The sequence below is a fragment of the Mercenaria mercenaria genome, chromosome 2, assembly GCF_021730395.1.
Source record: "Mercenaria mercenaria strain notata chromosome 2, MADL_Memer_1, whole genome shotgun sequence".
Taxonomy (NCBI): domain Eukaryota; kingdom Metazoa; phylum Mollusca; class Bivalvia; order Venerida; family Veneridae; genus Mercenaria; species Mercenaria mercenaria.
The window spans coordinates 52,913,596-52,935,199 of NC_069362.1; the positions used below are offsets into that span (position 1 = coordinate 52,913,596).

Genomic DNA, 21,604 nt, shown 5'->3' on the forward strand with positions numbered 1-21,604 from the left:
TTCCCGAGCGGTCGCCAGATTTCGATCTGGTATAAAATCGTTTTGCGTTAAAGTATTTTATTTTCCTTTTTTAATATTATTATTTATATTACACAGGAATGATTTCTGCAAAAAATCTCTACGAAAATACCATTTATTAATAAAATACGGGTGTATTTCGGTTATGAAAATTTCCTGCGCGGTCGCCGAATTTCAATCTTGTATAAAATCATTTTGCGTGAACGTATTTTATTTTCCTTTCATATCTTAATTATTTATGATATATATGATTGAATTATATCAAAAACACTTCTAAAATACCTTTAAATTAAAAAATACAGGTGTATTCCGGTTATGCAACGTGTATTCCGGTGTATTCCGGTTTTTAGGTGGATTCCGGTTTAATGTGTGACCCAGAAAATGGCTTACCATTTTTGTGTTTTTAGCCACTTTTTTTTTGTTTATGATGTCTTTTTACACACTGCTGAAATATTTATTTAGCAAAAACCCTTTGAAATATATTTGTTTCTGGCATTTCCGGTGATTTTACCCATGCCAGCAAAGCCTGTCTGGTACCCCGATGCCAGATGACTCTTGTACTATTGATGGCTAGTAACAATCTGTGCACTGATTATGTCCCTCATATGTAGTAGGGGGAACATTTTGATTTAGTGCTGTCAGTTTGTCTATCAATCTGTCTGTACGTCACATTATTTGTCCATGCAACTCCTGACACACCACCAGGTGGATAGATCGCCCTGATGTCACGCGTCAACACCTGTGTATCTGGTGGTGGGCAAAATAAACATTTTTACATCGTTTGTGTATGGGATCGGAATTTTTAAGTTCTAATAACTTTTTCGTTCATTTATGGATTTTAAAAATTCAAAAAGTTTTGAAATGCTTATGATTTTCATATTTTTATATTCAAATAACTTTTGAAAATGAAAAACAATTTTAAATGACATATGATTTTAATAGCGGCGTAGCGATGCTCCAAACTTTTAGAAAAAACACTGAAAGTTAAGGTTTAGTTCACAATTAATCGATTTTATTTCAAAATATAAATTAAAAGTTATCAATAAATTGCTTGTTTTATATTATCCTTTCCCATTGATAAAAAAATTATTGATATAATTTGTGTTTTAAGAAAGTTTAAGCCGTGTTAACAAAAAAAACATGGACGCTCGGCGTCTGCCAACCCAGTCTTTGTCAGTTCTAAAAATAGAATATACAATGGATTTGTATACAAACACGATCTGTCCTATATCCTTGTCTTTTATCAGAATGCCATCTTGTCGTTTAGAAAACTATAGGAACATTCAAATGGAGACCTGATTTCACCAGTTTAAATTTCTCTTGGCAAGTATTTCATTACAAGAAACGGAAAATTCTTTGGTGTGCGAAGCCGTGAACTGTGGGATACACTTACTCTACACTTTCTTAGACCTTGTTGTAGTGCATCTCACTTTATTTTTGACAAGATGAATATTTAGCAGGCTGGTAACATTGCCCGATCGGGCTTTCGGCATAAAAACTAATATTTCTTGAAAAATAGTAAAGATATTTCTTTCAAACTTGGTCCATTTATTAAGCATTTCTTATGATACAAATTAAAATAAAAATAACTTGGTTGCCTTCAGTTTTGATAGAATTATTTCCCCGTTTCAGATTTTTATGACGCATAATTTTTGAAGTCCAAAAACAATTTGTTCTAATGCTAAGTTTAAAATAAAAAAAGGTTCAGTGGCTTTCTAATGCTCTAAATTATTGCGCTAGTAAATGAATGTATACATTTACTTGCTTTCACTAACAATATTATAGAAAAATGTTAGTTGCAAAAAAATTGTTCATACATCTGCACTAGAAACAAAGTATTAACCTTAAATACATAGAATAAAGGCATTGGTGCACAAGTTTTGAGCAATAGAAACCCATTGAAATCTTTTCTGTATTAAAGACTGCATTAAACATGACTTTTTTGGACTTCAAAAATTATGCATAATAAAAATCTGAAAAAGGGAAGTAATTCTAACAAAACTGAAGGCAACACAGTTATTTCTACCTTAGTATGCGTCATATGTTATGCTTAATTAATGGACCAAGTTTGAAAGAAATATCTTCATTATTTTTCAAGAAACATTATCGTACAGTTACCTGAATCAGTGGGGCACCAGAATCGGTGTATTTTGTTTAAGCATGCTCCTTGTTTGAACAGGGAGTCGTATGTCATAATAAGTTATTGCACTGGTTGTGTAAACTTATTAACTACATCACAGCTGTCAAACTTTGCAAAATGTGATTTTAAATAAAAAGTTATGATGATTTAAAATACCCATGTGTAAATTTTCATGAATTTCTTATTACTTTTTACCACTGTTACAAAATCTCCTCCACTTCCCACACTTTTTAACCATTTGAAACAATATTTTGTATGATGTAGTTTCAAGATCTGCCGAAATTATAAAAATATGGTAAAATAATATGCATTACCCAGAATTAGCATACAGGGTATTCACAAAATTTCATCTTCTTATATATTTTTGTTGTAAAAAGTACTGTTTTACCTCCATTTGTTTCACATGTGAATGTAAATAAATCTTGTTTTTCTGCCAGAAATGGAAAGATTGCAGTTAAATAGTTGCATCTCATTTGTATTCACTCAATTTGGCGAATGTAACCATAAAGGATGTCACCATCATCCAACTTTTATACTGCTGCTTGCAAATGGAGGCTAGACTGCATGGTGGTTTTCGCTGCTAGTGCTATGGTTAACCTTACTTGTTACAAATATTACAAATCCCAGTAAATATATTCATTTTTATGATAAGAAAGTATTGCTTTTATGATAACTTTAATGTTTTGGACATACTTTTCCATTTTAATATCACTTAACCATATGGACTACGAGTACACTGATTCAGGTGACGGCATTTAGACATACCGCTTATAGGGGTCATGTTATTAAAATGGCTCTGATTTTAAACTGAAAGCTAGTTTTAAAGAATGTGGATCTCTTTAAGATGCACAAGTAAAAAATGTATCAAAATAAGTTCATTTTGATATATTTAACCCAAGTTTAGACAAATGCATAGGACATGAATCCTTATCCCCACCAATACTGGTAACTCCAGGCTAGTTTTTATGTCTAAAGGCCGATCGGGCAATGTTACCAGCCTGTTTAGAGCTTTTGCCAAATATACATAAATGAAAGAGCAACTGAAAGTAAAACATACACTTTACTGACAAAATCTTTAACCTAATCATAAACTTCTTACCCATTATTATAAAGAGTCTGCGAAAATAATCCAATACAACCAAATTTCACGTGTGGTTTGACAGCTCTGTCAAAACACCGGAAGTGTTCCACCGTAAGACCTAACAACCACAGACTGCCTGTTAGGCCTATCCTTGCGCCGTTAGCTTGGCAATCAGTTACTTTTATTCTGCTGGTGAAGACATTATAAAAAGCAATAACTTTAAATCTTAGTTTGCAAACCTCCGAAATATATTTGGATAAAAGTATGTTTTATTAGCATGTGTTCGGCATTTAAAATAGTTCCGTTGTTGACATAAAAATCGAAAGGAAAAAAAACAGTTTCCGTATATGAAAATATTATATTGGTAATTTAATTCAACTGCACATTAATGAAGAGTGGAATGTCTTCATACTGTGAACAAACGCAAAAAGAAATAGAAATATTGAATTAAACTAAATAGTCACGTAGAATTTAAGATGTCTATTTGTTTTCCTTATTTTCGGGTGTTACATATCGGCTCCTCTCGGTTGCACAGGTAAATTTCATGGCGGTTTCGGATAGTTAGGATGGATTTTTCAGTGACTTTAAGTGGAGGATCACCCTGGGGATTTCGGCTTCAGGGTGGAAGGGAATTCAATGAACCTATTCGTATAGCAAAGGTAAATCATATTTTCAAATGTGAAATCCTGTTAGTTTGTAGTTTTAGTGATATTCTCTAATATGTCAGATTTCAGAATGACAGGAATTTGCTGCTGACCTTAGTTCCGGTTTTCTAATAAGTGATATTAGGTTACCCTGCATCATATGTGCAGGCCCAGTTCCAGAAGTTTTTATTGGGGGTCGGAGGGTGGCACAAGTTTAGGATCAATTCCTCGTTGATAAGGTAGCACCCAGATAAAGTTAATGTCGGTAGCACACTGGAAGAGTCAGTTAAAATAATTTGAGGTTTAAGTTGTTGAGGGGCAATCCAAAGAGCTATAAAAATAAATAGATTGGCAACTTGAAAGGCATATAGAGCAAATCTCGCCAACATCCCGTGACAACTGAATGAGATCTCGTCTCCACGCGCCATTTTAGAATGTGTCACTTTATGTACCACTTTGGACACCTTATGTACCACATATATGATATATAGTAGATGATCATTTTTGTTTTGATTTGATAAAAATGTTTTATTTTATGTTACTTGAAATGTTTTTTACTAAATTAAATGTTAATTGTCATAATTAATAAGGTAATTTATATGCACATAGGAATGTTAACAACATTCTATGGACTTAAGCTGATTAAATCAAAGTTGTTTTCACAGGTAATTATCACATATTGACAGTGCTACACAATGAGATACAATTACTATATAATATATAGGTGGTACACTAAGTGTCAAAATGGTACATAAAGTGTCTGGTACATAAAGTGACTGGTACATAAGGTGTCGCACCCCCATTTTGTATTCGAAAGCAATTATCCCTGTTTCTCGTATTCTCAGGGTTTCTCATATTCTTGTTTTTTGCCTTAAAGTTGTCAAATAATTTTATGTTTGTTATTTTCTAGACAGGAATGGTTCAAAACTGACACACTGAAAATTTCAAGTGATTTGAACGCATATTGACAAAATAAATCAGCATTTTACTCAATTTTCAAAAAAATCCTTATTTTTTTCTGGTGGTGTTAGCAAATTTGACATAAATTATTTATTATGCAATTAATTGTCATATTTCTTGATGTATTTACTACAGAATATATCTTTTTATTACACAATGGTAATTTTTGTGTTTTAAATTCTACAACATATTTGGGATGAAAAGTCAAATCTGAATCCACGGGAATACAAGAAACTTTTGGCCCATTTCTGCGGGTGAGGGTGGTATCAAATACAGTAACAAAATAATTAAATGGGATAATTTCTGTAACATTTTATAACTCCATCTGAAAGACAAGTGAATTTTCTACAAAATAACACCCAAATGCTGTTTATGAAATAGTTATTCTGTTACTGGGAATAAAAACAGCCCCTTAGGCCCCCAAGAATATGAGAAAACAGGATATTCATCGGTAAATTAATTATCACCGTATGACCACGCTTCTTTTGATGGCAAGAGACGTGTACTTTAATTGTGTCTTAAGACTATTTCACATTAAACTAATGTTGTTTTAGAAGCTAACATTTATTCTAAATGTAGTTTTAAAGGTACAAATTTTAACTTCATGCTCGCCGATGTTTGTTTTTACTAAGATAACGCCGATTCACGCTTTGACGCGAGATTACAGCCAGTTGCCATTCTGTGTATTTTATAGTTCTTTGGGCAATTTAAACAGTTTTGTCACTTGAGCATATTTGCGTGAAGACGCAGTAAACGTTAAGTGTGTACTGGCATGCGAGTAGTCCCCGGACAGCAGTAGTTTTCGGACACGTTCCCCCAATGCTCTAATTTTGCGATTCATCTTCATATTTTTGTGCCTAATCATACAGACGTTTGTTTTGGAGAAGTTTATCAAGTTTATTTTTTCACAGGTAATCAATCATATGAATATAATAATGGTGGAAATCCTACCGCATGGTTACTTGTTCAGGGTTTCCTCTGGGTCAGTTTCACTTTGCGCCAACAAATTCGCCAATCAGGAAAAGTTTGCGCCAGTGGCTCTCAAGTTGGAGCCAATAGTCTGTGATGGGTGACATACCATTTTCTTTTTTTAATCTCTTTTTCATTTGATTTTTTACAGTAACCATTCAATTTGCTCTTGAACCAGTCTATCCTAATATCACATTGAATCAAAAATAGTTTTTAATCTTCTCAACCATTTTCAAGAACATTTTCTAAACAAAAGTGATTGCTCAATCTATAAAATTATCCCTTTATATAGTTTGCCATCTTTAATTATCTCCCTTTAATGGTCATTTTCACTAAACAGATGTTTTTAAAACATGAATATTTATCTCTTTATTCTTTTAACTTTTTATTTCAAAATTTATTTAGGTCATTTATCAAAAACACTGTTGTTTTATATTATTTTATAACTTTTGAAAAGCTTTTTAAAATACTTAAGTTTCATTATATATATAACTAAATTTCTATTTCCTTTCATACATACTAATGTATAGCGAAAATACCACCTACAGGTATTATTAGCACTTTGTTTTGAAGCTCTGAGGTTGAGCTTTTTAAAATTATCCCCGTGTATCAATGCTTTACGTTGGGCAAGTAAAAGAACCAAAAGAACTGCTTTAGTTCATTTGTATCTCAAAAATTCTTCGATTGAAATTATACGAGCGCGACTGAAATTTAGGAACGCAACGCGTAGGGTTAACAACGCTTGTGCAAAATTTATCTATTAACGATTGGAGAATATGTGTATCTTTTGATCGCGCTTTGACGTGTCATTATTTCCGGCATTTTCTCGGTCTCTCAATTACTTCGGCGAATCGGATTGTCATTAAATAACCTGTAATTTGTGTCGCGTTTTTTGCATCATAAAAAAGGTGGTGCATAGACGAAGCACGCAGCTAATATTTCGTTTCATTTGGTCTCGTGTAAGTAGGCGGGGTTAAATTTGGCGGATCAGATTGACCGATAATCGTTCTTGCGTGGAGGAACGCTCTAGTGACTCGGCGAAGTTTTAAATTATGCCCCGAGGTGTAAATCGATATTGACACGTTGTGTATTGTCTTCGTGTAGTGTTAAATATTGGATAATCTGTTATTGCGTCCTTGAGAAAGATCAGAAGATCAGATCGACGATTATCTTATAGGCGCCAATGAAATTTGCCAATTGAAGATTTTTAGCGCCAGAATTTACATTTTGTCGCATTTGGCGCCATTGGCGACCGACAGCGGGAACCCTGCTTGTTTACATTTTCACTGGCGGGGCTTCTGTTTTTATTGCGCATGCGCAAGCCCGTCTGGAGGGTTTTAAAATTAAGGCTACATGTCTTTATACTTCACGACTAGCAGACGATACACACACATTCAACAAAAAAAAATTATTTTCTTTGTGACAACAATACTAATATACCAAAATATTTCATTATTTGCTCGATTAGCCAGTTATTGCGCGTGACTTAAGCATAATTATTCTATTTTTTTGTTGTCGCAATTTTCCGTGTGGCTGGGACAAATAAATTTGATGCAAACGTTTGATCTTTTTACATTTACATAAAATATCATTTGTCTTTTTCATAATTCCAGCTCAGATGGGCAGTTCCCGATAAATATATTCATGAAAAAATGGTGTCCGGGCATTACTATCGAGGATGTTAAAATTTGATGTTTACAGACCCCTTTTCGGGCCTCGCAAATTCCCCGCGAACGTGACCTCATTTCACAGGAAAACCCCTAAACTGGTAATACCGGAGCTGAGTTATTTATATATGTTAATCCTTTTTTTTCTTGATATTGTTTAAGCTTTTGAGGACGAAATATATGCGATTTCTGTCCGGGGACTAATTGCGTGCCAGTATGCTGTGTTCTAATAATTCTGTGGCTCTTAATCGGCAAAATTGCGCATGTGCGTTTGATGTTATATAATAATTCACATGTTGTTTTTAAACCAAAAGTAGCTGCAACCTTTCAATATAAACATGCTAAGTCAAAAAATCAACAAGATAGGACAGCAATGAAAAATTTCACCTCGTGTATGTTGACCTTCATTGGTCTGGACCAGCTGGCAGCTTCTCGTTGAATCCGTGGCTCTGATTGGCTTTTGTTTAGAAGACAGTGTTCCAAGTATTGTTTTATTCTGAAGCTAAAGTAGAAGTTTTTAAAGACAATTAGGGCTGTTGTTGTTTTTCACAATATTTATTTATTGATGATATGGTGAACTTCACTTTTAACAATACAGAACTTTAAAATCACTATTCAGTCAAATTCAACCCTAAAAAGCAAAAATAAATGATTAGGTTTCTTTTTTTTTTTTTTGAAAATTGTGAAAGAATATGAATCTCAATAGATATTCAATTAAAATGTGGCAAGGTCATGCGATTCACAGGACTGGTGGGAGTTTTTAAACGAGATTAACAAGATTAGCAAGTTGAAGCGGTGAAACTCGATGGTTGATCTACCTATACCTTACAAGTTAATAACGCTATGGCTGAAAAGGGAGACATTTTACAGTTTTTGCCGCAAGATTTTACTTTAATATATTATGTTTGTTAGCATGATTTACTTTGATGTGAAAATAAAAAAAAAAATGAAAATTTAGCAACTGTTTTATCTAAACTGCATTCGTTATATAAAATAATTGCTTCATTCCTCTTTAAAATTATAGCTGGCCCACTAAGCACAATAGGGAGGGCGCAGATTGATCTATGGATCACGGGGTCGTTATTTCAATCCCCATGCAAGGCATATGTTCGCCATGACGATTTGATAAAAGACATTTCGTCAGAAATTTTTATCATTTGTCCTCCACCTCTGATTCATGTCCATGGGGAAGTTAGTTGTTACTTGGAAAGTACAGAATCCAGGAACACTTATATAGGTTACAGTAGATAATCGTGTATAATGTGCAGTTTTTTGACCATGTGGACCACCCCTTAATAGTGGGTGCGTATTATACACAGGTATAGATGATTTTCCAACTTCAAGTTTGTTTATGACTTTCGCCATTTCAATAAAGGGAAACTACTCTCCGTGCTGACTGTCTACACTAAAATCTAAGATTGCCGTTATGTTCCGTAATAGATAAGAGAAGTAAACAAAAATAATTTCATATGAATTTAATAGTATTTTGAAGACAGAACTATCAAAAAGCATAAATATTATGATACTAATTAAAGACCGAATATTATGTTTTTAACTGAGATCAAACTGTGAACAGCAAAACTGACCTGAGGCGTCATGTTGATTGCAGATAATAACAGGCCATTTGATCTGTAAAGTTTAACAGATCGTAACAAAAAACAATCACAGCTTTTGTTATCGATTTGAATTGAGAAGCTTGTGTCATTTTTAGCTCATCTGATTTTGAAAAAAAAATGATGAGTTATTGTCATCACTTGATCGGCGTCTGCGTCGGCATTGCCTGGTTAAGTTTTATGTTTAGGTCAGCTTTTCTCTTGAACTATCAAAGCTGTTGCTTTGAAACTTGCAACACTTGTTCATCATCATAAGCTGACCCTATACATTAAGAAACATAACTCCATCCTGCTTTTTGCAAGAATTATTGCCCCTTTTGGACTTAGAAAATCAGTTTTCTTGGTTGAGTATTATGTTTAAGTCAGCTTTTCTCCTAAACTATCAAAGCTATTGCTTTAAAACTTGCAACAGTTTTTCACCATCAAAGGCGGACGCTGTACATCAAGAAACATAACTCTATCCTGCTTTTTGCAAGAATGATGGCCCTTTTTAGACTTAGAAAATCATAGGTATACACAAAAATCAGATGAGCATCAGCACCCGCAAGGCGGAGCTTTTGTTTTGAAAGATGTCATTCCAAGTGCTAAATTAATTTAATTATTTAAATTTAAAAAAGAAACATCAAATATAATAGCGATATTTCATAGATTTTTTTTTCAAGAAAACAAAAATCGATAATAGAGCAAGACAGATACCACTCTCCGACTAGGAGGTAAAATATATTACTGGTCTTTCGTTTTCAATCTTCCTCAAAATTGACCAAAAATGTTTTTTTCCCTGGATTTTCGGCTAAAAATGGGAGTGCGTATTATACTTGGATGTGCATTATACATGGGTATCTATGGTAACTGCCCACCATCACATATTTTGTTTTCTTTCTACAGGTGTTTGTTTGTTTTTTTACAGAACTTGTTTTGTTGGAAAATAACTTTATAGCTAGTGTTGTACTGTTATACCTTATCCAACATAAAATAAAAAAATCTTGTATCTTGAAATACTGTTGAAAACAGTGTTAAACCCAAAACAAAACAAACAAAAATCTACATAATTATTGTATCAAATTTACTAGACTAGCCACTAGACTGATAATAATATATTATTTCTACATTTTTCCTTTTTTGACGAATTTAATTTTATAGAGACAAAAGTAGGGCTGGGTACCGCCTTGAAAAAAATACCGCGGTATACCATGGTTTTTTCCTAATTACCGCGGTATATACCATGGTATACCACCATATTTATCGTAAGACTTACAGCTATGGAAGTGGTCATAAAAATATTGAAAAACTCTCAGAAATACTTAATTTATTATGAGCAACAACGAAGACTAGTTACTTGACTAGAATTAAAGAAAAAAATACACTGGAATATTAACTTGACTAATGACTAGTTAGATTAATGACCCTTAGTATTTTTTACCAGCGTGCATTCGTCGGAAGACACCATATTGTCCATAGGGAAGCACTGGGTCACATGCATATAGGTCGCGCTTGTTTGAAGTTCGATTCGTGCACCCGTTTGATAAACCAGTAACGTTTACAAATAGTATGAAGGCTTCATCAAATCGTTTTCAAACAAAAAATAATAAATTTCAACTCAACATTTTCCATACTATTTATTTCTTTTTTAATACATGCAAATACATTCCGGGATATTTTAAACTATCATCATTTAAACAAGAAGTCGGGACTCGCCGAATTTACCAGACTCGAAGTAAAAACAAGTGCGCCCATGACGTCATCCATCTATACGGAATAATCTGGAGGTTTTCGAAGGTTTTGATTGGGGATCACGCGGTCGATCATACATGTTCAATTGCACCATTGGATGGTTATTTTTGGAAACTAATAATAGTAGCATGGGAATTCCAGAGATATAAATCGGAAGATCATGCGTGGTGTCAATTGCTGTTACGGAAAGCTACATAGACAATGTAAATTAAAAATAAACAGAAGTAGGGATAATGTTGATAAAATACCGGTATTCCCCGATGGTACCGCGGTATCGTACCATGGGAAGATGGTACCAGGGTTACCGGTATACCGGTAATACCGCGTACCTCTAGACAAAAGCCAGTCTTTTTTAGAGATTTTCACAGAGGAATGATGTTGAAATTATCATGATATTGTACATAGAATATAGACTGGCTCAGTTCACTATATTTAATCATAAAAATGTAAAAAAAGATATATCATAGTCTAGGAGCTAGTCTACAAATTTACATTCAAATGGACATTGTCAAATAGGTGGAGATGAAGAAATAGATTGATGCGCTCGTGTCTTTTGAGGAATTTTAAAACAAAATGGTGCGGAGAGGTGTGTTGAATACTCAGTTCCTTAGAACAGAATATATACATTTACATAATATAAATTCTCCATTGCTGTATATTATCAACTTTTTTTTTTATCTCATGCAGTCTTTTTTCGGTGTGAATTTTAATAATCCATGCAAAGTTAATGCTTATTATTCACACTTAATAAAATTATTTAAAGTGGATTACAATCAAATACTTGACCGGATAACACGTTACATTTAAATGGGTATTTTAAATGGTATTAAAATAAGTTGTTTCTTATCAAAATTTGGATAATTATCTTTAATAGATCACAGTGCACGGACAAAATTTCTGTAGCCTGAATTTTGATAAAAATCTTTAACTTAATGTCTTACATTAATTCTTATCACAATAAATCAAACTTATATCCAATTTATGAAATACATGAGACCAAATCTGTAGAACCTTTGCAGTATGATACTCAAGATTATCATGTTAAATTTCCATATTTTTTATTAAATTTGTATTCATTTTTCCATAGCGGCAATATTAAATAGAAAATGTGTGTGTCTATAAACCATGTACGCAACGCAACAGGTAAATAATCTAAATGCCTATGTTGAGTAATGCAACAAGTGTGGGAATCAAGATACTATTAAAGGTGTTATAAATAGGGTACATCTATCCATTTTATTTTTACATGGGGGATATGCATGAAGATGTTTTATAATATGAAAGGGTTTTGAAGACTATTGTGTTGTGATATGAAAGAGTAAAGAAGAATGTCACACTCATGAACTATTTTGTTTATAGGTGACGGTCGAGGGATTAGGTGAGCCAAATAGTGGCACACGTTGTAACTTTTTATCTCGGTGATATTGTCTTGTGGTCACTGAGGTTATCAGCTTTGTTTTGTTACTTTTTGGCAATCTCCCATTTCATAGTATAATATACTATAAAACCAATCTATTATTGCAAACGCTAATATAGTAGCCCAGTATAATACTTTTCTACTTTATTAAATACGGACTATTTTAGAGGACTACATTGCTGCTGTTGAATTGCTGATATGTAAAAACTTATTATGTCAAATATGGCCACAACCTAAGTCCAACTGTTGAATATACTGTTAACTGAAATACCAGTAGAAGATCAAAAATTAAGGTGCCAGATCATTCATTTGAGTGTCAGGGCTTGTGAAAGGGTCTGGCTATGATTTACATCGGCCATATAGCAATGGAGAGCTGCAGTGAAAGGGAAACATTTGATCAGATTGAGGTGAAGTATGTTAACATGGCTGGCTGATATATTGTAGATAAATTGCCATTTTTGATGGGTTAATTGACACTGTTGCTCACTTTGATCATTGTTCAAATAGATAAATATAGATTGAAGTAATTGCTCAAGATAAATTGATAGTTTGTTCATGGTATTTGAATTGTGTAAAGATGTGTACCTGTGAGCTATGTAATGCCTCTTTACATACCAAAAAATAAAACTTTGTTTATAAATCAAAACAAGGTCAGAAGTTATTCAACACGAAACGTGTTTTTATTTAGCTCGACTTTTCGAAGAAAAAGTAGAGCTGTTGCACTTGCATTGCTATTGCAATGAATTGAAAGTAATTTTCTCACATTTACAGCTAAATGCTTTTTGCTGAGTGAAAAAATATTTGAATAAATATTTATACTAAAAGTAAATTGTACATGTAGTTTTGTGCAATACATGAAATATAATGGATTCTCCTAGTCAGAAGAGAAAAAATCATTCATGTGACATTCCTTTTGTAAAGTATTTATACTGTTTCATAATTAGGCCAACATTTTTTTATTTTCTGGTTTACGGGAGATTTTTCAAAAAATTTGGGTCGTGGGGGGGGGGGACAAATAAAAATAAAAATAAAAGTCCCAATTTTGAGCAGTCGACCAAATAAATAAAAATAAAACGTCCAAAAGGATACAATTTTTTTATTTTTTGTAAACCACAGAAATCAAAAGCTTGCAAGCTTAAATTGCATACACACTCACAAATGAACTATTCTGAACTGGTTTATCAGAAAACTGTTGTTTTCTTTATGTGTAGCTTGTATGAATAATGCCATTTTCAAAGTCACCAAGGATATGCACTATTTGTGTTTTTGTATGTATCTATTTTGTAGTAAAAATAGACTTGTGGAAACATTTTTCATTATTAAATATACATATACCACAGTTGACAATATCATATCATAAGACCACTGCATAATGTTTATTATTTAAACATGAATAAAAACTGCTTTAAAATGGGGATATGCAATGACTACTTTAGGTCTGCATCCTGCATACATGCATATTAATTGGCTGGAGATGGAGTCTTAAAAGACAGGCATTGTCATACTAGAAGTGAAAAATACGAACTGATAAATATTATGCACACTGGCTTTAAAATTAAATTGCTTTGGTTAAGTTTCGGTGGCTTGAATATTGTTTTATATTTTGCCGACTGTCAGTGCCACCTAAATTGTAAGACAAGCAAAAACAATCTGAATTTTGGTTCAGCTAAAATGTGTACAAAATAACAACTTTAGCGGCTGATGTTCAAACAACATTATCGGAGATTTATACATGTAAGACTCTTCACTGAGATGGGACTTGGAATTAGTAAATTATGAGTCTGAAAAATTTATTACTGGATAATTTATGTCATTATGTGTTCCTCAGTGTCAAAGGCACATGTGGCATATAGTGTCTGAATGTTTGTCCCAGACATACTTCCAAAGAGTCATCTTACATATTTTGTCGGTATACTTAAGTGAACATGACAATATTGCTGCGAGTTTCATGTTTCATAATTATCTTTTGAGTTACAGTACCTGGCTAGAACTTAAGTCAAACTACTTTTATGTGATCCTAGGAAATATTCAGATAAACTCTTATATATGGCCAATATCTCTACTCGGATTTATAGATTGCCCGTCACAAATATTAAACAACCGTTAATCTAACGGTCCAATTATTTTGACTAGTTTGAATCTTTTATCAACATTTATCATTGTCAAGCATTTGCAGGGACATGTCATTTTACATTGAAATTGCACTTTGTTTTGAACAGAACTACTGAAAATTGTGGTATTTTTTCTTCTCTAAAAAAATATGTTTAGCAAGCTGATACTCACTTTTGCTCTTCCATTTTGCCATTTCTTTGGTTTCTTTCCTTTTTTATCAATTGTGGTATTTTTCTGACAGTCCCACATGAATTCAATCGTTGTCCAATTATAATATACAGACAACAAATCTCGTACATGTGATACGCCAGATATTTTTTTCATCTGGACAGCGTTGATAGTGAAGGTCATTTTTTGTAGGTGATTACTCCTAATATTGAGCTTTAGGTGTTTTAATTTCTACTCAGATCCAATTTGTTTACAATACTTGTTATCTCTGCCAACTCATTCCAAAGATTATTGTCTGTAAACTTGTATATCTTTCCAATTTAATTTCACACAATTAACATTCATGCAGGCTGCCATTTTTCATGCGTCTACTGATCTAGATTAAAAACCTCTACCATACAGTTAAACTTTTATTTTTGGCAGCAGCAATTACGGACGGTTGGCGGGTAAAATGAAAAAAAAGTACTGAAAATGACTTTTATTTTTATTTTGTTTTGTCAAAAATTAGGGTCGGCGCTCCCGTAAACCAGAAAATTGAAAAATGCTGGCCTTATGAATATATTTTCATAATCTTTGATGAAATGCCATATATATTTGACTAGTAAGTAGTATGTAAATAAATCGCATACAGGAGGTTGCACATCTCCTTAATCAAGCACACCTTACCTACTTTCAGTTTGGGCCAATGCTGAACTCAACTTTAGGTGTAACGATATCTGGATGTACCGATATGAATTCTACGGTCCCCTGAATATCGTTACAAGCGTAGTTTATTGTAATTGCATCATCATCTACATTGTACATGGTCCATAACTGTACACTGTTATTTCATGAAATTGAATTGTGTCCCTTTTTAGTCCCCTACTGGTTGAAAACCAGTTTCGGGGACTATAGGAATGCGCTTTTCCGTCATTCCGTCCGTCCGGTCCATAACTCTGCCATCCATGAAGGGATTTTAATATTACTTGGCACAAATGTTCCCCATGATAAGACGTGTCAAACGCAAGACCCGGACCCCTAGCTTAAAGGTCAAGGTCACAATTGGAGGACAAAGGTCAACATGGCTTTTTTCCTGTCCGTTCCATAACTCTCCCATCCATGAAGGGATTTTAATATTACTTGGCACAAATGTACCTCATAATAAGACAATGTGTCATGCACAAATTTCAGACCCCTAGCTCAAAGGTCAAGGTCACACTTAGCAGTCAAATGTTACCATGGCATGAACAGGGTCTGTTTCGTGTCCGGTCCATAACTCTGTCATTCATTAAGGGATTTTAATATCACTTGGCGCAAATGTTATCCATGATCAGACGATGTGTCGTGCGCAAAACCTGGACCCCTGGCTCAAAGTTTAAGGTCACAATTGATGTCAAAGGTCAGCAGGGCTTTTTTCCTGTCCGGTCCATAACTCTGCCATCCATGAAGGGATTTTAATATCACTTGGCACAAATGTTCCCCATGATGAGACAACATGTCTTGCGCAAAACCCAGATCCCTAGCTCAAAGGTCAAGGTCACAATTTGCAGTCAAACGTCAATAGGGTTTTGTCCTGTCCGGTCCAGAAATCTGTCATCCATCAAGGGATTACAATATTACTTGGCATAAATGTTCCCTATGATGAGACGACGTGTCATGAGCAACACCCAGAACCTTAGCTTAAAAGGTCAAGGTCACACTTAGAGATTAAAGGTCAATAGGATTTTTTCCTGTCCGTTGCATAACTTTGTCATGCAAGACAGGATTTAAATATCAGTTGGCACAAATATTCCCCTGGATGAGACAACATGTCATGTGCAAAATCGGGCCGTAGGTCTAAGGTTAAGGTCACACTTAGAGGCCAAATGTCAGATACAAAAATGACTTTGTCCGGAGCATTTCTTCTTGATGCATGGAGGGACTTAGCACAAATATTCACCACCATGAGACAGATTGTCATGCGCAAGAACCAGATCCCTAGGTCTAAGGTCAAGGTCATACTTTGAGGTCAAAGGTTAAATTTAAGAATGACTTTTTCCAGAACATTTCTTCTTAATGCATAGACGGATTTTGATGTAACTTGGCACAAATGTTCATCGCCATGAGACACCCTTGTTTTAAGAATTACCTCCCTTCGTTTTTACTATTAATAGATTATATTGTTACTTTTTTATTACTGGCCGTAGGGAAAAATCGAGACCACTTTTCTGTGGTACAACATTCATGTTACATTGAATTTTTAGATATATTTTGAGCTATCTCTACCTGGTAAAGAGTTTTGTGTGAACTTATAATAGATTTTTTTTTTATTATGCCCCAACATTGGGGGGGGGGGCATATAGATTTGCCCTTGTCTGTCCGTCCTCCGTCCGTCCGTCCTTCCGAAAATGTTGTGTCGCGCCTAGCTCCAAATGTATTTGACGTAGAGTCACAAAACTTTACAGGAATGTTGGTCAGCATGTGTAATTGTGCACCTGGGGTTTCGCGTCCGGATTCATTTAATCATGTATGAGTTATGGGCCCTGACTTTGTAAAAATTGGTCATTTTAATGTTGTGTCGCGCCTAGCTCCAAAAGTATTTGAACTTTACAGGAATGTTGGTCAGCATGTGTAGTTGTGCACCTGGGGTTTCGCGTCCGGATTCATTCAGTTGTCTAGGAGTTATGGCCCCTGACTTAGTAAAAAATTGGTCATTTTAATGTTGTGTCGCGCATAGCTCCAAAAGTATTTGACCTAGAGTCACCAAAGTTTACAGGAATGTTGGTCAGCATGTGCAGTTGTGCACCTGGGGTTTCACTTCCGGATTCATTCAGTCCTGTAGGAGTTATGGCACCTGACTTAGTTAAAAATTATTTGACCTAGAGTCACCAAAGTTTACAGGAATGTTGGTCAGCATGTGCAGTTGTGCACCAGGGGTTTCGCGTCCGGATTCATTCAGTATTGTAGGAGTTATGGCCCCTGACCTAGGAAAAAATTTATGTTCTTTGTCATATATGGGGGGGGGGGAAGCATCTGTGTCCCATGGACACATTTCTAGTTTTTTTTGTTTTTTTTTATTAATTTCCCTTTGTTGTTACTATAGATAACTTATACGATAACTTTTTTATAATTGGCCAAAAAAATTCAATTTGAAAACAACTAGGTTTTTATGTATGCAAAGTTTAATCCAAGTGTTTTGTTATAACATATTGTATAGATAGTACAATATTGTTTATACATCATTAACATATATCAGTTCATTATGTTATACTGCAGTAGAAACAATTAGATGCTTTCCAGTAGGGAACTTTACTTCATTCACTTGTTTACATAGACTCTCATGTTAATGATTCACCCAGTTTCTTGTATTACGAAATTGGTTTGGCTTAAATTTTCCACGCAGATCAAAGATTAATCTTGTTAACACTCTAGAGTCCACAGTTTAAGTTTGAAACTCATGAGAATTGGTCAGAATATTTGTCTTGATGACCTCTAGGTGAAGTTCGAATCTGGGTCATGTGGGTTTAAAAACTGGGTCACCTGGTCAAATCAAAGGAAAAGCTTGTTAACACTCTAGAGGCCACATTTATGATCCTATCTTCATGAAACATGATCAGAATGTTTATCTTGTGATCTTTAAGCCAAGTTGGAAACTTGGTCATGTGGGGTCAAAAACTAGGTCACTAGGCCAGATCAAAGGAAAATCTTGTTAACACTCTAGAGACCATATTTTAAGTTTGATACTCATGAGAATTGGTCAGAATGTTTGTCTTGATGAAATCGAATATGGGTCATCTGGGGTCAAAAGCTAGGGTCACCCAGTCAAATCAAAGATAAACCTTGTGTATGCAATAGGGGCTGCATTTTTCACTGGATCTTCATGAAATTTGATCAGAATGTCTGTCTTGATGAAATCTAGGTCAAGTTCGAATATGGGTCATCTGGGATCTAAAACTAGGTCACATGGTCAAATCAAAGAAAAACTGTGTTTATGCAATAGGGGCTTCATTTTTCACTGGATATTCGTGGAATTTGAACAGATTGTTTGTCTTGATGAAATCTAGGTCAGAATTGAGTATATAAGTCATCTGGGGTAAAAAAAACTATAGGTCACTGTCAAATCAAAGAAAAACTTGGTGTGTGCAATAGGGAGCCCTGCATTTTTCATCTGATGTGCATGAAACTTGGTCAGAATGTTTGTCTCCATGAAATCTCGGATGAGTTTTCATGAGTCACGTTGGGTCAAAAACTAGGTCACCAGGTCAAATCAAAGAAAAAGCTTGTTTACACTCTAGAGGCCAGTTTTTTGCTCCAATCTTCACGAAACCTTGATAGAATGTTTGTCTCCATGAAATCCTGGATGAATTCTTATCTGGGTCATGTTGGGTCAGAAACTAGGTCACTAGGTCAAATAAAAGAAAATGCTCGTTTAGACTCAAGAGGCTGTATTTTTGGTCCAATCTTAATGAAAATTGATTAGAACATTTTGTCTCCATAAAATCTCACACTGGTTAAAAATTGGGTCAGGTTGGATTAAAAACTAGGTCACTAGGCCAAATGGAAGAAAAATCTTGTTTACACTCTAGAGGCCACATTTTTGCTCCAATCTTCATGAAATTTGGTCAGAATGTTTATCTCCTTGAAAACTGGGACGAGTTTGAAACTGGGTCATTTGATATCAAAAACTGGATCATTAGGTCAAACATGTTTATACTGTTATGGTGTGTTATGCGGGTGAGCGACCTAGGGCCATCTTGGCCCTCTTGTTATAATAAAAGATGTTTTGAACGTAACTGTAGATATTCAGAAAATTTTCTTGAAAATTGCTATGTTGAATTTTTATTCACTGAAGTGCCAAATGTTGTCAACCTTATTTTGTATTGATGACTTGGATTTGGATTTACATCAAAGAATTAAAACAGTGCAGTTATATACAACAGTACAGTACACTTTTAAAAAAAAAGTGGGGTTACAGCTACAATTGTACAAGATATATTAGTTTCAAGTTGCAGTTGCACCTGGAATATTGTGAGTTGGGAGATAAGTGTTCTAAACATCTCAAAATTATATATACATTGCAACACAGCCAATTAATCGGGTAATAATCTGAACAAAATTTACAGCTGCTTTTTAGAACATCTTTGAAATTGTCTTTAAGTCAGGTAATTAAAGAAACTCTTGAAATGGATTGTTGGATTGTTTATTTCAGTAGTTCATTTATTTCATTGTTACAGTCAATAATAGTTATTTTTTCAGGTAAGCAATGTTGTTGTGTTTGAATCATTACAACAGTGACCAGGTATACCAATAGGAGTTCAACATAGAACTATAAATTACAATAAGGAAGGTAAACTGAACAAATTTAAACAAATTATTTATAGATAATAAAATTTAATCATTGGTTTGGACTGATCAAAAAATACTTTCATTATAATTATTAAGAACAAAACACGAACAACACAAAAAGCTGAATGGCTTATGGATTTGGTCCAGAATTCAGCTCACTCACAAGTGTGTAATATGCTTGAAACTTGTCCACAAAATAAAAACAGAGTAACATTTTCAAAAAAACACTTGTTTTTATAACATTGTATTAAATTGCTTGAAAAATCATTTTAGATCTAAAAAATATATCAATATACACACTTGAATCAATTTTTTCTTACAGTAGTCTGCTCAAATTGATAATAAAGTGGTTTCTGGAGGCAGGAATTTGGCACAGTTGTGCAAAGATTCAGTGCCAATTTTCTGCCTGCTAAAAGCTTTGAAGTAGCATGTCATATTATTCTTGTAATTCTTATATCCCTATAATAGACAAAGATAATGGGCCTTGATAAGTACACATATTCTATGCTATAAACAGTGTTGTTTTTTTCCTTCTACAAAATTTTAATATTGATATACTGTATGTCTGTTATTTGTGACCGGGTGAACATTTTTATGCCCCCGAAGGGAGGCATATAGTTTTTGAACCGTCTGTCTGTCTGTCGGTCTGTCAGTCCGTCCGCAATTTTCGTGTCCGGTCCATATCTTTGTCATCGATGGATGGATTTTCAAATAACTTGGCATGAATGTGTACCACAGTAAGACGACGTGCAGTGCGCAAGACCCAGGTCCGTAGCTCAAAGGTCAAGGTCACACTTAGACGTTAAAGGATAGTGCATTGATGGGCGTGTCCGGTCCATATCTTTGTCATCGATGGATGGATTTTCAAATAACTTGGCATGAATGTGTACCACAGTAAGACGACGTGCAGTGCGCAAGACCCAGGTCCGTAGCTCAAAGGTCAAGGTCACACTTAGACGTTAAAGGTAGTGCATTGATGGGCGTGTCCGGTCCATATCTTTGTCATCGATGGATGGATTTTCAAATAACTTGGCATGAATGTGTACCACAGTAAGACGACGTGCAGTGCGCAAGACCCAGGTCCGTAGCTCAAAGGTCAAGGTCACACTTAGATGTTAAAGGATAGTGCATTGATGGGCGTGTCCGGTCCATATCTTTGTCATCGATGGATGGATTTTCAAATAACTTGGCATGAATGTGAACCACAGTAAGACGACGTGCAGTGCGCAAGACCCAGGTCCGTAGCTCAAAGGTCAAGGTCACACTTAGACGTTAAAGATCATTTTTCATGATAGTGCATTGATGGGCATGTCCGGTCCATATCTTTGTCATTCATGCATGGATTTTAAAATAACTATGCATGAATGTGTGACACAGTAAGACGATGCGTCGCCCGCAAGACCCAGCTCCGTAGGTCAAAGGTCCTAAACTCTTAACATCGGCCATAACTATTCATTCAAAGTGCCATCGGAGGCATGTGTCATCCTACGGAGACAGCTCTTGTTTGATAGTGTTACAGTGGAGCAGGGTTCGAATTTAACCAGATTTTCTACTTGCTTTTTTAGCCCACGTGAGTTACATTGTAACAAAAGATCGCTGATTAAAAATGCATATCATTTGACCTAAATTTTTAACTAGGGATGGGAACGAATACTGATATCAATATTCGAATATTCGGTTTGCCATATTCGAATATATTCGAATATTCGGCATGTTTTAATGGAATTTTTAAATTATTACTAAGTGATTGGCATATACACAATATATTCCGCTGTTTAAA

The 21,604-nt window shown here is 34.5% G+C and overlaps 2 protein-coding genes across 22 annotated transcripts in view; one reads left to right on the plus strand and one right to left on the minus strand.

Annotated features, from left to right (window-relative positions):
* The window catches only part of LOC128555127 (rap1 GTPase-GDP dissociation stimulator 1-like), a 139,169-nt gene extending 135,707 nt beyond the window's left edge, over positions 1 to 3,462 (minus strand). The window contains exon 1 of the mRNA XM_053536634.1: positions 3,258 to 3,462. Within this exon, the coding sequence (XP_053392609.1) occupies positions 3,258 to 3,261 (4 nt within the window). The 5' untranslated portion in view covers positions 3,262 to 3,462. The remainder of the gene's footprint in view (positions 1 to 3,257) is intronic.
* Positions 3,463 to 3,536: 74 nt separating this feature from the next.
* LOC123563976 (sorbin and SH3 domain-containing protein 1-like) overlaps positions 3,537 to 21,604 on the plus strand; it is a 426,437-nt gene continuing 408,369 nt past the window's right edge. For 18 of the 21 annotated variants that reach the window (XM_053536619.1, XM_053536629.1, XM_053536606.1 and 15 more), the window contains exon 1: positions 3,537 to 3,898. In XM_053536619.1, the coding sequence (XP_053392594.1) occupies positions 3,806 to 3,898 (93 nt within the window). In that variant the 5' untranslated portion in view covers positions 3,537 to 3,805. The remainder of the gene's footprint in view (positions 3,899 to 21,604) is intronic. The other 3 variants (XM_053536631.1, XM_053536632.1, XM_053536633.1) reach the window with 3 other exon arrangements.